Below are 15,529 nucleotides of genomic sequence, written 5' to 3' on the forward strand. Positions count from 1 at the left end.
CTTCAGCGGAAAGGCACCTCAAGGCGGGGAACCTCAGAGAAAAATCTGAATGTGACTTCACTTCAAAAAGAGTAGCATCAAACAAGGCGCCAGCACCGAAAGACGAACTGGGCTCAAACTACTAAAAAAAAAAAAAAAAAGCAAAAAGTCAGCCCTCTCCTCCCATTACCCCGTCTCGTAATAAACTACGCGGTCAGCCTAAGAGTGACTTCCACCGACAGATTTGTAAATTTTAATTGAAGGACAACTGAACAAGTGGCCAGGATCTTGTAAACTCAAGCCCCGGGTATGCGCGGCTGCACACTCGCTGGTTCCGCCCGCCTGCAAACGCGCGCGCGCCCCGCCCGCGCGCTCCCTACTCGGCCCCACGTTACTTTGATTGACAGCCCAGCCGCCGCTCTCCTTCCCACCGACCTTCCCATCCACATTGCCAATCTCCGCATCTAGCCGCTTCCTATTGGCTGGTTTCGGCGTCCCGCGGCTCCTCCAGGAACGGTTCTTCTTCGAGCCTGAGAGGACGCGGCTGGAGGAGGAGGGGTTGGGGTTGGGAGGAGAGACCGGGGAGCTGGCGTAGATGGAAGCGAGTGAGGTGGGAGGGAAGAAGGGGGGGGAGGGACGGCCCGGTCGCTGCCGCGCTGCCATTGGCTCCTTGGAGGCTACACGTAAGCGCCCCACGTTGGACGAGACGCCCGCGATTGGCTGACGGGCCCTCCCAACAGCCCGGACCCACGTCCCCCGCCGGCTGGGCGCTCGCGCCCTCCGCCCGCTCGGGGCTGGGCGGGGCCGGCGCTGGTTAGCTCCGGAGTGTGAAACCGCGTGTTAATGTAACCGGCGCGAGAGGCGCGGGCGGCGGCGGCGGTGGCGGCTGCAGGAGCGGCAGCGGCGGCCGGTATCCTGTGCCCCGCGTCCCCCAGGCAGCCGACTGCGACACCCCTACCCTCGCACGGCCGGGCGGGACCCGCGCCGCCAGCCCTCGGCGACTTCGCTCCCGCCGGCCGCCGCCACCCTCACTCGGGACTCGCCCGCGGAGTTTGCCGGCCGAGGAGGGAGGCCGGGCGGCGGACCGCACTCCACTCCTCGCCTCCATCTCGTGGATATCGTACCCCCGGGTCGAGAGAGAACTTTGCAGCGGGCCGGAACGCCCTTTGCGGGGAGAGAGAGCCGGGAAGGAGAGAAGGGGGACCGAGGAACAAGGGTCCGGAGCGGCCGGGGCGAGTGCACGCGGGGCTGGGCGCCCGGATGCGCCCCCGGCAGGAGGAGCAGCGTGCGGCCGCGGGACTGCCCGCTGCCGAGTAGCCCTGTCCGACCGGCGGGGTTTTGTGCAGCCGCGGCGAACCCCCCAGCCGCCTCCCGGCGCGCCCTCCGCACTTTCCCCGCCTCGCCGTCCGCCCGCGCCCCCCGGCCGGGGCCAAGGCTGCGAAGGCACCGGGCGCGCGCGGAACCTCTGGCGAGGCCCTGCTCTCGCCCCCCCCCCCCCGCCTCCCGGGAGCCGCCGACCGCCCCGCTCCAGACGCCGCTGGGCCCGCGGGGGTCGCCCCGGACGTCGCCGGGTTTGTGTGGGGTGAGCAGCGGGAGGGACGCCGCGCCACCTGCCCCTCGTCCGCGCCGGACGCCGCGGGAGCAACCCGGCGAGGAGGCGCACCGAGGGGACCGAGGGGAAGCGGCCGCCGCCTGGATTTGTGTGCCCGGGACGGGCGCCGCGCACGCGGATCGTTGAGTGGAGCGCGGCGGAACTCTGCGCCCCCGCCTCCCCTCCCGGCGGCCGAGGCCAGCGGCTCGGAGCGCAGCCCCGACGTGGTCGCCGCGCAGGTCGTCGGTGCAGCGGGGCCCGGGCTGCCCCGCGATGTGGCCCTGAGCCGGAGCCCGCGGCGGCGGGACGAGGAGCGGGCGGCCGGGGCGCCTTGGCGGAGCGGAGCGCGCCTGCGTGCGTGGCCAGCGCGCCCCCGGCTTCGGCTGGGGCTTCCCGGCTTAATTGTCCTCGGCGGGATTAAAGTTGGAAATTGAGCGGAGAATTGAGTTGCCCGGGAACAGAGCCGTGGCCACCGCCAGAGTGATGTTCCCGCAGAGCCGGCACCCGGTGAGGCGCGGCCGGGAGGCCGGGGTGTGTGTGTGTGTGTGTGGGTGTGATGGGGGCGCCCCCGGGCCGGAGGGACCTGGGTGGCGGCTGCCGTGGGGGTGCCGGGATGGGGGGCCCGGGGCCTCCCCTCCTGGGTGAAGGGAGTGGGCTGTAACTGCGTTCCCTTCTCCCCTCCCTTCTGGTCCCCCTCCTGCTTGACGTCTAGACAGGGCGGGCGGGGGCGCCCGGGGAGGCTGGGGTTTCGCTCTGACAACCACATCCTCTCCCCTCCCCCCCCTTCCGAGGGGAGGCGGGTAGGGCGCCCCCCACCTTTGTTTCTGGTCTCGCCTATTTACATGTCAATGTGGACCTCTTTCGGGCGCGCCCGGAGGTGGCCCCGGCGTCTCTGGGAACTGGGAGCTCCGGGAGTTGTTTTTCTCCTCCGGTCCCCCGGGTCATTATCGCCACCCCTGGGGGAGGGGGGTGGGGAGTCCCCGTCCTTCCAGTCCGATGACCCGCTGCACTTAGCGCCACCCGCCCGGAGGTTGGAAGCGGTTTTGGCCTTTTTAGAAGCTGGCGGACGCGGTGAAGGGCCACTTTGCCCATCTCCCCAAAGTGAAGTGCGAGCTAGAGTTTGGGGCGGGAGGGTGGCGTCACTTTTCTGCGTCTTCTAACTTTATTAATATTTTGTTTGTTTGTATACCACCCACTCCTCTGCCCTTTGATTTATTGTTGGATCCATCCACCCGCATTCCCTCCCTCGGCCCCCCTTCCTCTCTGGTCGCCCCCAGACGCCGCACCAGGCTGCAGGCCAGCCCTTCAAGTTCACTATCCCAGAGTCCCTGGACCGAATTAAAGAGGAATTCCAGTTCCTGCAGGCCCAGTATCACAGGTGCGTGTCCAGTCTTGCCGATCAATCGTGTGGTCCCCCGGGCAGCCTCTTGCCTCCTGTCGCCCAGGCTAGTGTCGGTGGCTGTACTTAGTACTTGCGTCCAGGCGGTGGCGTGTGGAGTCGCAGTTACCGATCTGTCATTCACCGAACCCCCCTTCCTGGCTCTTACCCGGCCGCCTCCTGTCTTGTGTCTCCTCCTCCATCTCCTCCCCCTCCACCCATTGTTTCTTTTTTGCCCATTAGCTGTTGTTCTGAGAAGGTTTTTTTTCATGTATTTGGTTGATGCATGAGAACCGTCAATATTTGCACTTCGTCTATTTATTTTGCAATAGCCTGAGCTGAAACCTTGGTTTATTTGAAGCCCCAGTCTTGAAGAGCCATGCTCTGGGAGGCAAAGTAGTGTTGAAATTGCTGTTTGCCATACTGGAGAATTGGGTTGTTTGAGGCAAAGTCCATTTTGGAAGGCTACATGCTTTTTTAAATGTGCCGGTTGGTGGTTAGTGGTGGGTAGGTGTGTAGTGTAAGGTAAAGATCCCCTTCCTGGGTGTCCTTCTGGGTGTGTTTGGACAGTACAAGAGATTTGAATCTCATCCATCTTGGTTTCTTAATAAAAAGACACCTACTTTAAAAGATTGATAAGTGAAAACTGTTTGCAAAGTACTGTTCCATTTGTGGGCTTATCAGAAATGGCATTCTACCCTAGGTGCTATGAACTTTTAAGCTGACTAGAGCTAAGAAATAACTGTAATGACAATTATTATTTTTGTTATGCTTGAGAAAAAGCACACAGATGTTTGGGTGTGGAGTTGTCAGGGATTTCTGATTATTGACCTTTTGTCTACTTGACTATAAGCTGTAGAACTGAAGGCATACCTGCTCACACTATATTTACTGAGTCAGGAGTACTTAACTTCACTCTGCTTCGTTGCAGTGGCTACTTAACATATTTTGGCAGGAATTTAAAATCCAAAGATTTTGAGAGGGACCAACAGTTGTAGAAGTAACTTTAAGTATGGTTTCTGTTCAAATCTAGAGCCTGTTTGAGTTGGCAAAATTGGTATACAGCCATCTTGGGTACAGCCCAAGAGTGGTGGTTGTACAAGGGGATTAGGAATGAACTTGAGTTCCTTCCCTAACCAGAATAGTCTTCTGGGTAGATCGTAGATCTTGACAAGACTTTGCATTATTAACATTTGCCCAGGTTATTACTACACACACACACACCCAAGAAAAAAAGTAGTTGAATGGATACCCTTTAGTGTTCACTTTATTTCTTTTCCCTATAAAATGCAAGGACAAAGTTTTAGAGGTTTACCTAGTTTATGACTTTTCCAAATTGGTCTGTTTTTCATTGAAGTGCAAATATGTGAGGCAGATGTTAAAACAAGTGACATAATGTTTACATTAAGTTGCCTGTTTTGTTTTCATAGCCTTAAATTGGAATGTGAGAAACTGGCAAGTGAAAAGACAGAAATGCAGAGGCACTATGTGATGGTAGGTATCAACAATTAGTTTCCTTTTTAACATAGTATTTGTAAATAAATATTCTTAGCAGTATACAACATGGACTAATGAAATGCTTGATTCTTCCCCCTTTTCTTTTTCCAGTATTATGAAATGTCATATGGATTAAACATAGAAATGCATAAACAGGTAAGTGCTAGTTAAATTTCAAGTTGAAAGGAGAGGGCAGTTGCTAGATTTTATAAATCTGGTTTTGTCTTCAGTTTTTTTTTTTTTTTTTTTACTTTGGTATCCCTTCCTGCAAACTGGTGGCATTCTGTGACAAAGGTTTCTTTTTGGCATTTATGGGATCTTTAAATGAGTTAGATGAGAGGTATTTTGGAAGTCTGAGCTAGTTTGTTCATAAGCATAGGGATCAACATCCTTGAGATCCACCCTGAGTTTTGACTTTTTAGCTGGATAGATTTTCTTCTCAAAAGAGCTAGGGATTCCTTAGAGTTTTGAAACAAGAGAATGTTTCTGTCTGATTTGCAAGGAAGGAGGGGGTGGGAAGGAAGATAATTGGGAGTATCTTTAATATGACAAAGTAAGATACATGAAACTGGTGTTCCTATGCTTTGGGGGTACAACAATTAGACTTGGGAAGTCATGGCTTATCAGAAAGCGTATTTTTAAAAAATTCCTCAGCTAGTACAGGTTTGGAGGCGAATAAAGCATCCTTTTGTGGCCACAGCGTATGTTGTGAGTTGCTTTATAGTTCTAGTGGTTTTAAAAGCATGAAAAGATTAGTGACTGGAAAGCTCTAGCTATGACTATGAGTTTGCAAGTTCCCATAAAATTCACACTTATGGCTACTATAATGGTGTATAAAAAGAGTATTGAGCTGGAACAAGGCACTAAGGACCTCATAAGAGAAGAAAAGCTAAATGATTGCTCAGCCCAAAGGACCCTCAATTGAGTAGTCATTGTCTGCCAAAGAAAGCATTAATGGCAGGGTGTAAGTATTCTGGAGATATGCTGACATTCACTTTTTCATCAAGACGCTGGTACAATAAGTCTTTTAGAAATCGATTGCCTCTTAAAAAATTATCATCAGATGAAGTTGCACAGTTGGACACATTTCAAAGTGCAACAATACAATTCTTACTTGATGTATATGTGCTATTTCATCTCAAACCCTTGTTTCATTAAATTAAAGAGCATGGCTGACCGGCTAGGGCACAGTGGAGAAATTGATTAGTTCAGCCTTCAGATCTTCCCTATATTCAAAGACTTTCATTAAGCAACTATGTTTCAGAGTTGAGTTCTGCTTTTGTAACTCTACACTCTTTGATTTTTAATTCATTATAGATTTCATAATGTAAAATTATCATCATGTACATTAGATCTCTGATACGTGCTTGGAAAGAAAGTTTAAGGTGAGGGCCATTCCTTGATAATATAATTGAGCCTTTAAAAATGCTGATTTAAAAAAAATTTTTATCCTGATTTGCAAAGTTAGTAGACTGTTTTATGTTGGATTTATGCCTTTGTTTTTGTGTGTTTAAGTGACTAGTGCCTAACAGAGGCAATTGTAACTTGTTAGCAACTGGTCTTAGATCTATGGTCATTTTAAATTGTGTAAATGAGCTTGCTCCTTGCCTTAAAGTAAGTTATCCTGCAGCCCTCCCCCCTTTTTTTCTTCTAGTGATACTTTGGAAGAGTAAGAGAATTGTTTTCTCTTTGACTCATAAACTCAAAGGTTTATCACTTCACCTACTCTTTACAAGGGCAAACCTCTGCGTGCTGGTGCTTGCTGGTGCTGGATTTATTGGGGAGCAGAAGGTGGTTTGTAATTCTTCTGGGTTCTTGTCATATGGTGGAGTGACCTCTTCTTTATCTGGAAGGAAGGAGGATGAAGAAGTCTTTAAACAGAGCTAGGAGCCCCTGTGGTGTGAAGATAGTTTCTTAATGAATTTCTGTACTCCATCAGCTATTTGTGGGTACATATTATCCAGTCATAAGCCAGTACATCATTAAAATATGATGTGTATAGTTGGCTCTGTAAGTTGAAAAATGTTAAGAACTGAGAGACACCATGTTTTTTATAGAATGGGAGATTAAGCCCCCTGAAATGTAGTTTATATTATAAATGTGGAAAGACCCTTAACTAAAGAGTGGTGTGCAGAGCAGTGCTATAATTCAGTTGAAAGTGGCCTTACATTTGAAAAACATCCTTCTGAATGTCACACATTAATAATAAGTTCTGAGGAGGCATTTGGTGCAGCTAGTAATCATAATTCTTATTAAAACTGGTGACGTTTGGCCCCCAGGGTGTAGCCAGGCTCAAATTGATGCTTTTTGCCGCCTGATCACCAGCATGGCCTAAGTGCTCATTATATTGTAGAGAGGGCCTTTGGAGCTCTCATTAGATTTGACAGGAATTCTCTCTAGGGGGAAACTGGGCATTAGCAAGACTCCTGACAGGCTGAAATTAGTCCTGCTTTATGGCTTATAACCAAATGTTAGCAAGGCATCATCAGGGGACACAAAAAATTGTCATTTCTGACAACATCTTTGTTACTGAGAAAAAAAATGCAGTGATGAGGAAACTTTCCTTGGAGAGAGCTTTAATGCTGTTAAGATTTGTTTCCAGTGTGGTGACCGCTCTCCCTCCCCACCTTTCATCAGGCTTGTCCAAGGAATGGGTTTTAGAGAGTTCAGTGTCATATCTTACCACTGTCTGGAAGCTTTAAAGTGGAAGTGTGTCTAAATCAAGAATGGTATAATTGTGGTTTCCTTACTTGGTTTAGTGCCTGCAGCCCATGTTTATGTTGTGTCAACACTTCCTGATAAGCCTTTCCCTTTCTCTGCTCCCATTTGTGGCTGGTGACCAAAAGGCAGAAGGAATAGGGGTTAGTAATGGATACTTAGATCTTTCATGCACCTTTAATTTTTTTTTTTTTTTTGGTCTTACTTACCTCTTGAGATGAAAACCTCATAAAAAGAGGAAACAGTTTTGATACTACCAACATATTTAGAGTGTGTTTTAAAAAAATAGGTTGCTGTGAGTCTAGTTGATTAGAGGGCTGCAGTGTGTTAGGCAGAGCTGTTTTTATAAAGTTCTTTCTCATTTCAGTGGTTTGCTGTATTATTGCCTCATTTTTTACTTTTTGACCTTTTTATTTAGAGGGAGATGGAGCAACACTGTATCACCAAATCCTGCTCCCAGCACTGTAGCACTTCTTTGGGATGTACTGATGGCTCTAGGTCTTACACATGGCAGAGTAGCCACTCACCCAGGTGAACTATCTGGATTGCCCCATAACAGTTTCCAATATTGATTTGCTTCATCCTGTGAAGTAGCTAAGGACCGATACACTTTCAGAGTCTGGTACTTATCATGAGTGAGCACCCACTAAAGCTTGAGTTTGGGTCACTTATTCCCCAAATCAGTGCTACTTCTCTGTGTCCACTCCTCTGCCATTGGGAGCAAGAAGCCAGAGGCCAAATCACCCTTTGGCCTGGGTATATTGGTGAAGCTGTTCTTCCCATTTTACTATCAACAGATTTAAAGGTATCAGGAATTAGGGTCAGGGAGATAGCATACATAATGGTTGTGCTTTCATGCAGAGACTAAGGTCCCAGGTTCAATGCCCAGCATCACCCACCATAAGCAAAAGTTGAGCTTGTGCTCTAGTGGAGAAAACAAAATACAAACAAAACCAAGTAGGGGCTTGCCATGTGTTTTAAGAATTACAGAAATTAGGCAGACTGGTCTGTGGGGGCTATAGGTAGGTAAAAATCTGTGTCCAGCTAAGCAGTACTTTCTTTAAGTTCAAATATACCTAAGGACAAAAGATTAGAAACCTGTTCTTCACTACTGGTGAGGCCCAGTGATGCAGTAAGCTTGATTGTTCATCCCCCATGTCACTTTGTGGAAGTATTTCTGAACAGCTGAGCACTTGGGGTGAGGAATTAAGTAATGAAACAACAAATTTTAAAAGTGATATATTCTATTGCACCAAAGTAAAAGACTGGGGTGGGTGGGTGGGGAGAATACAGATCCAAGGATGACAGAGGACCTAGTGGTGTAGGTTATTGTTACATGGAAAACTGGGAAATGTTATGCATGTACAAAAACTGTTGTATAATTCTGGCTGCAAAGTAAAAAAGGAGATGAGAAAGAAAAAACTAGTAAGACTCACATTTCTAAGCTCCTTGTGACATTTAAGCAAGCACAGCACCTCATTTTGGAGTAAAACTGCTTTAATTTTTTTTTTTTTTTTTTTTACCAGAGCTGTTTAGCTCTGGCTTATGGCGGTGTGGGGGATTGAACCTGGGACTTGAGAGCCTCAGGCATGAAAGTCTCTTTGCATAACCATTATGCTATACTCCCACCCTAATTTTTTTTTCTTAAAGGAACTAGGGAAACAACATAATGGTTATGCAAAAGACTTTCCTGCCTGAGGCTTTGAGGTCCCATGTTCTATCCCCAGCACCACCTTAAGCCAGAGCTGAGCAGCTGGTTTCTCTCTGTACCTCTTTCATTAAAAGTAGAAATAAAATAGTTTTTATTCTTTTTTTAAAAAGTTTGCTGATATATGTGTGTGTGTGTGTATATATATATATATATATATATATACACACACACACACATATATAGCTTCCAGGGCTGTCACTGGGGTTCAGTGCCTGCACTACAAATCCACTGCTCCTGGAGGTCATTTTTCTCATTTTGTTGCCCTTGTTGTTCTTATTGTTGCCATTGCTGTTGTTGTTGGATAGGACAGGGAGAAATAGAGGAGGGAGAGAAAGATAAGACTCCTGCAGACCTGCTTCACCGTTTGTGAAGTGACACCCCCCACCCCCCAGTTAGGGAGTTGAGGGCTTGAACTGGAATCCTTAAGCTCGTCCTTGCACTTTGCTTCATATGCACTTAACCTGCCCCCAGTTTTTATTCTTTTATTTATTTATTTTATTTTTTCTCCTTTTTGTTGCCCTTGTTGTTTATCGTCGTTGTTGTTATTGTTGCTGTTATTGCTGTCGTTGTTGGATAGATAGAGAAATAAAGAGAGGAGGGGAAGACGAGGGGGAGAGAAAGACACCTGCAGACCTGCTTCACCACCTGTGAAGGGCACCAACTCCCTATAGGTGGGTAGCCGGGTGCTTGAACTGGGATCCTGATGCTGGTCCGAGTGCTTTCTGCCGTATGTGCTTAACCCACTGCTTAACCCGCTGCGCCACCGCCAACTCCTCTAATTTTTATTCTTAAAGAATAAATTATTCTTTACTGGTATTTTACATGTGTTTAGGTAGAACTGTTGAGTTCATCTGTGGGTTAATACTTTAAACATTAAGTCTTAGTGCCGGGTAGTGGTACACCTGGTTAAGCGCACGCACACTACCATGAGCAAGAACCCAAGCTCGAGCCCCGACTCCCCACCTGCCAAGGGGCACTTCATAGGCAGTGAAGCACATCTACAGGTGTCTTTCTTTCTCTCCTCCTCTGTATTTCCTCTCCCTTCTCAATTTCTTTCTGTTCTATCTAGTATAATAGAAAGGCAAAAAAAGAAAAAAAATGGCCATTGGGAGTGGTGAATTCCTAGTATCTCCATCAAGCCCCAGCAGTAACTCTGGTGGTAATAAAAAATAAAACAAAAGTTAAGTCTCACTAGTTGGCAAATTTTATGTATTTTTAACCATGTGTTTTCTGTCTATGGTGTTTCACGCTCAGGCTTTTAAGTCTCAGAATGAAATGTAGCTGGAGCATGTAGGCACTTAGAAGTTAAACACCACCAGGTGTTAATAACCTTTGTACAAAGGGGATAGCTGTCATCAAGATCCCGAGTGGTTTGCAACTTTATTTCCACTAGCCAGGCTTGTCCTTTAAAAGATAAAACTGCTGTGTATTTAGAGACTAGATTCTGAGGTGCAAAATTAGTCTTTGCTGTGCAGATTACTATATACTTACTGGGCACCTGCTTCAACCCTTCACCATTTGATTTAACAGATAACAGTAATTGGGACATTTTGTCCAGTGCTTGGAAGAGGCGAGACCAATGAGCCACTTGCCTTGGGTACAGAATTTAAGGTGTCAAGAATATAATCTCAGGGGCCCAGTGGTGGCATACCTGGTTGAGCACACACATCACAGTGTATAAGGGCCTGGGTTCAAGCCTCCAGGTTCCCATGCAAGGAGGAAGCTTCATCAGTGAGGAGGCAGTGTTGCAGGTACCCTTCTTTCTCTTCTTTTTTATTTATTTATTTTTTTAGAATATCTTTGTTTATTTGATAAATAGAGGTGGCCAGGAAACAAAAGGGAAGGGGGTCATAGAGAGGGGGAGAGACAGAGAGACATTTACAACACTGCTTCACCGCTTGCAGAGCTTTCCCCCTGCAGTGGAGACCAGGGTCTTCAACCCAGGTCCTTGCACACTGTAATATGTGTACACAACCAAGTGTGCCACTGCCTGGTCCCATCTTTCTACTCCCTATCTTCCCCTTCCTTCTCAACTTCTGTCTGTAAATAAACTATATCTATCTATCTATCTATATATATATGGCATAATCTTCAAGGCAGACTATATTTTAAAGTTCAAAGTTAGTACCTAAAACTCCAAGGAACAAAATATCAAGATTTTAATTTTTATTTATTTAACTTTTTTCTTTATTGAGGTGATTAATGGTTTACAGTCAACAGTAAAATACAGTAGTTGGTACATGTGTAATACTTCTCAGCTTTCCACATAACAATCTAAGCCCCTCTAGGTCCTCTGCCATCATGTTCAGGACCTGAACCCTCCACCCCCACCCCAGAGTCTTTTACTTTGGTATAGTATACTACAAAACACCATTTTTTTTAAGTTTCTTTTTTAAAGAATTTTTTGCTATATTTATTTATTGGATAGAGACAGAAATCAAGAGGGAAGGGAGGGTTAGAGAGGGTGAGAGACACCTGCAGCACTGCTTCACTGCTTGTGAAGCTTTCCCCCTGCAGGTGGGGACTGGGGGCTCAAAACTGGGTCCTTGTGTATTATGACGTGTGCTCAACCAAGTGTGCCACCACTTGGCCCCCTAAATACCAAATTTTATAAAGAGAAAATCCTACTGGGTTGGTAACAAGGTGAGGCTGCTCAGGCAGGATTGGGCAAGCATAGGGTCAGATGACTCCCTCACCTTTTTTTTTTTTTTTTTTTTTTTACCTCCAGGGTTATTGGTGGGGTTCAGTGCTTCCACTAAGAATCCACTGCTCCTGGAGGCCATTTTTCCCCATTTTTGGCCCATGTTATTTTTATTGTTGCCATTGCTGTTGTTCGTGCTGGATAGAACAAAGGGAAATGATAGAGGAGAGAAAGATAGAGGGAGAGAGAAAGACACCTGCAAACCTGTTTGACTGCCCATGAAGTGACCCCCTTGCAGGTGGCGCTGGGGCCTCGAACCAGGATCCTTACACTGGTCCTTTGCTTTGTGCCATATGTGCTTAACCTGCTGCACTACTGCCAGGCCCTCACCTTTCCATTCTCTAGCTGGAAGTTGGTTAAGTGATGGAAGGGAATCCAGTTAGGAGCTCTTGGGAGCTTAGGGTCTGCCTTGATGTAACACATAAAAGTTGAGGAATTTCAATTAGTGACTGAGTGAGTCATTAACGAGTCATTAACGAGTTACCTGGCCTTTGTCCTTCTGCTTTTAAGAGGGGCAGGTTTTTTTGTTTTTTTTTTTTAAAGTTTGGTTATGAGAGGAATCAGCCAGCTCTCCACACTGCACCCACACAAGTGTTCAAAACCCAGCACCTTGTGAGTGTCAGTTAAGGAGTGTCATAAACCAAAGGATTTAAGATGTGCTCCAACTCGTGTTTATTGGCTGCAAGGGATGTGACTCAGTGATAGAGCACATACTGTGCATGGTGTCCTGAGTTACATTACTGATGCCTCCTCAGTATACCCCCTCTTACCGCCAGTAAAAGCCCTGTCCCCATCTTTTATAAAATAAGTGTTTTTTTTTTTAATTTTTATTTATTTCACTTTCACGACAGAAATTGAGGTGAGTGGAGGTTGATGGGGGGAGATGAGAGACAGACACCTGCAGCCCTGCTTCCTCACTCTTTCCCCCTGCAGGTGGGGACTGGGGGCTTGTACCCGGGTCCTTTCACACTGCAATGTGTGCTCTTAACCAGGTGCATCACTGCCTCATAAAATAAATGTTTTTAAAAGAAAAATTTAATATTTTATTTATTTTGGATAGACGGAGGTTGAGATAGAAAAGGGAGATTGAGAGGTAGGAGGGAAAGAGAAAAGAGATGTTTTTATAGCACTGCTTTACCACTTGTGAACCTCCTGTGTTGTCACGTGCTCTCTGCCAGGTATGCCATTTTGTGGCCCCTAAAATACATTCTACTAGCAAATACTGAAATCAGCTTGTGTGGCAGTTAAACTAGAGTTAGTTACTAGTTTATGTATGGAACTATTTTAAGTTTGCATAGGCATGAGTCTTCACAGTCCTGTTATATTTTTGTTTCTAGAAGTGTATTAGAGAAAATTGAAATACTAACTGGATTTTTTAGGTTTTAATTGATTACTTCCCTGTGTCCCCCCCCAAGTTCTTATTGTTTATTGTAGCTACCAAGTTTTGAAAATTGAAATTCTTGCAACTTGCTATGATGGGCTTAAATTAAACTTTTGAAAACCCAGTTTCTCTGTTGGCTTATTGACAAGACTAGACATGTTTATGCTGCCAAAACAGTCCTCGCTAATAGGACAGGTGAGTTATGTTTATTTTAGTTTATTTATTACAACTAGGAGTTCCACGTGGGAGAGAGAACCCAGAGCACTTCTGGCATGTGCAGTGTCAGGGATCAAACCGAGAATATTGTGTATTCCTGTCTAGTGTTCTTCTAGGCTAGGCTCTTTACTGGCCACAAAGGCAGGTGAATTTTAAGAAATGTGCTGAAGTATCATTCCATGACTTTGCTTTCAAGGCTTAATCAGAGAGAAGAAGTGTGTGTGAGAGAGATTTTCTTTCTTTCTTTATTTTTGAAAAATTTCTTTTTAAAAAATATTTTATTATCTTTATTTATTGGATAGAGATAATCAGAAACCAAGAAGGAAGGGGGTGATAGAGAGGGAGAGAAACACCTGCAGCCCTGCTTCGCCCTGCAGGTGGGGACTGGGGGCTCGAACCTGTGTCCTAGAACATTGTAATATGTGCACTCAACCAGGTGTGCCACCACCTGGCCCCCTCTTTCTTTTTTTGAGGCATGATTTGATTAAAAAAACTATACTGAAAATTTAACCTGCCAAGCGAAGATAGCATAATGGTTATGCAAACAGACTTTTCATGCCTCAGGCTCCAAAGTCCCAGGTTCAATCCCCCACATCACTATAATACACCAGAGCTGAACAGTGCTGTGGTAAAAAGGAAAAAAAAAATTCTGAAAATTTTAACATTATCAGAGATATTCCTGTTGCTGTATGCTGCTTGGGTTAACAACAGCAACAAGTTTTCTGAAATTGCTGGCAAAACTATTTACAGAGTTGCTCAGTTTGTAAGCTGCCTAGGCAGCATAACACTTTTTTGTGAAGCTCCAAGAAATGTTGCCATAAAGTTTTATTAAATGACCAATGATTTCACAGTTTCATGTTTCCTTATTTTACATTTCAGTATTTTTTTAAAAAAGGTTTTATTTATTGATTAATGGGAAAGATAGGCAGAGAGAAAGAGAGAACGAACCAGACATTACTCTGGTACATGTGCTGTCTGGGATTGAACTCAGGACCCCATGCTTGGAGAGTGCAATGCTTTGCACTGTGCTACCTCCAGGAGCACTCCAGATTTCAATGTTTAATCACTAAATTTAGTTCTGTTACCTGCTCTGGAACAACATTTAAGTATAACTCAGTAAATTGCTTTTTTCCCCCCACATACCTACATTTTAACTAGGTAAAATACATTTTTAAAGCTTCCCCCTCCCCTTTACAATGTTATTTGCTAGTTAATAGTTTTTGATTACAAAATATTTATGCAGAAAAACTGTAAGGGACATTTTAAACATAAGGAAAGATAATCACAAGGAAAAAAGGTTTGGTAATTCTGTCAGTTTCAATGGTTTTCACCTACAAAGTAGAGAAAAAACAAAACAAAAAACTTAACTCTGCATATATATACTGTTTTGCACACTAGGAGGGTTGGTTTGTATATGCAGTCATTTCTGTAAACTAGTGGGTATTTGCTAGGTACTCAGTATTCATTAGATGAGGTAGAGTCTGTTCTTTTTCAGAATGTAGATGGATATGAACTTAGTTGCAAATTATGCCATTTGTCAAACCTCTATAGTACATACAATACTAGCCTGGGTTTGATACTAGTGCCAAGACTGAATCTACTAGTTTGCAACCTGTTCACAAAAAGTTCTAAAACATAACCAGAGTCTAAAACATGTGTTAAATGATGGTTGTATTATCATACTCTATTGTGTGTACTTGGATAGATGGAATTTTTTAAAATTATCTTTTATTTTATTTATTGGATAGAAACAGCCAGAAATCCAGAGGAAAGGGGATGATAGAGAGGGAGAGAGACAGGGAGACACCTGCAACACTGCTTCACCACTTGCAAAGCTTTCCCCTTGAAGGTGGGGACCAGGGGCTCAAACCTGGGTCCTCGCGCCTTGCGACATGTGCGCTCAATCAGGTGCGCCACCACCTGGCCCCCAAGGTGGATGGAATTTTTAAACAGACAGGTTAAAATAAAAGTTCCTGTTCTGAGGGCACCCCATTGGTTTGCCCTTGGTGGTCCCCACCATTCTCCCACTAACCAGTATTTAAAGCCAGTCAGCACAATGGAACTGTAAGCCTGGAAAAGCTGCATTATTAAGGTAGGGAATGTAAAACATCCTCAGGTACTTGAGCCTTGTGGTTTCTAGTATATCTGTTCTTGCCTGCCACTCAGTATTGTCCCCCTCAGCCTCCTCTTTCAGATCCTTTTAATTCAGCCAAATGGGTCTCTTTTTTGTGTCTCAAATGTGTTGTTTTTCTATTATTATCATCATTATTACTACTATTATTATTTAAAAGTCCAGGCTTTTCTGTCAAACTTCAAATGGCTTTCCTCAGTAGAGATACAGTTCAAATAACAGCAGG

The 15,529-nt window shown here is 45.5% G+C and overlaps 1 protein-coding gene across 11 annotated transcripts in view; it reads left to right on the top strand.

Annotated features, from left to right (window-relative positions):
- The first annotated feature begins 1,935 nt into the window (after positions 1-1,935).
- Positions 1,936-15,529, top strand: part of TLE1 (TLE family member 1, transcriptional corepressor) — a 107,569-nt gene continuing 93,975 nt past the window's right edge. For all 11 annotated transcript variants that reach the window (XM_060199514.1, XM_060199515.1, XM_060199519.1 and 8 more), the window contains exons 1-4: positions 1,936-2,077; positions 2,848-2,948; positions 4,379-4,442; positions 4,557-4,601. In XM_060199514.1, coding sequence (XP_060055497.1) covers positions 2,054-2,077; positions 2,848-2,948; positions 4,379-4,442; positions 4,557-4,601 — 234 coding nt within the window. In that variant the 5' untranslated portion in view covers positions 1,936-2,053. The remainder of the gene's footprint in view (positions 2,078-2,847; positions 2,949-4,378; positions 4,443-4,556; positions 4,602-15,529) is intronic.

The sequence above is a fragment of the Erinaceus europaeus genome, chromosome 10 (assembly GCF_950295315.1).
Source record: "Erinaceus europaeus chromosome 10, mEriEur2.1, whole genome shotgun sequence".
Classification (NCBI taxonomy): Eukaryota; Metazoa; Chordata; class Mammalia; order Eulipotyphla; family Erinaceidae; genus Erinaceus; species Erinaceus europaeus.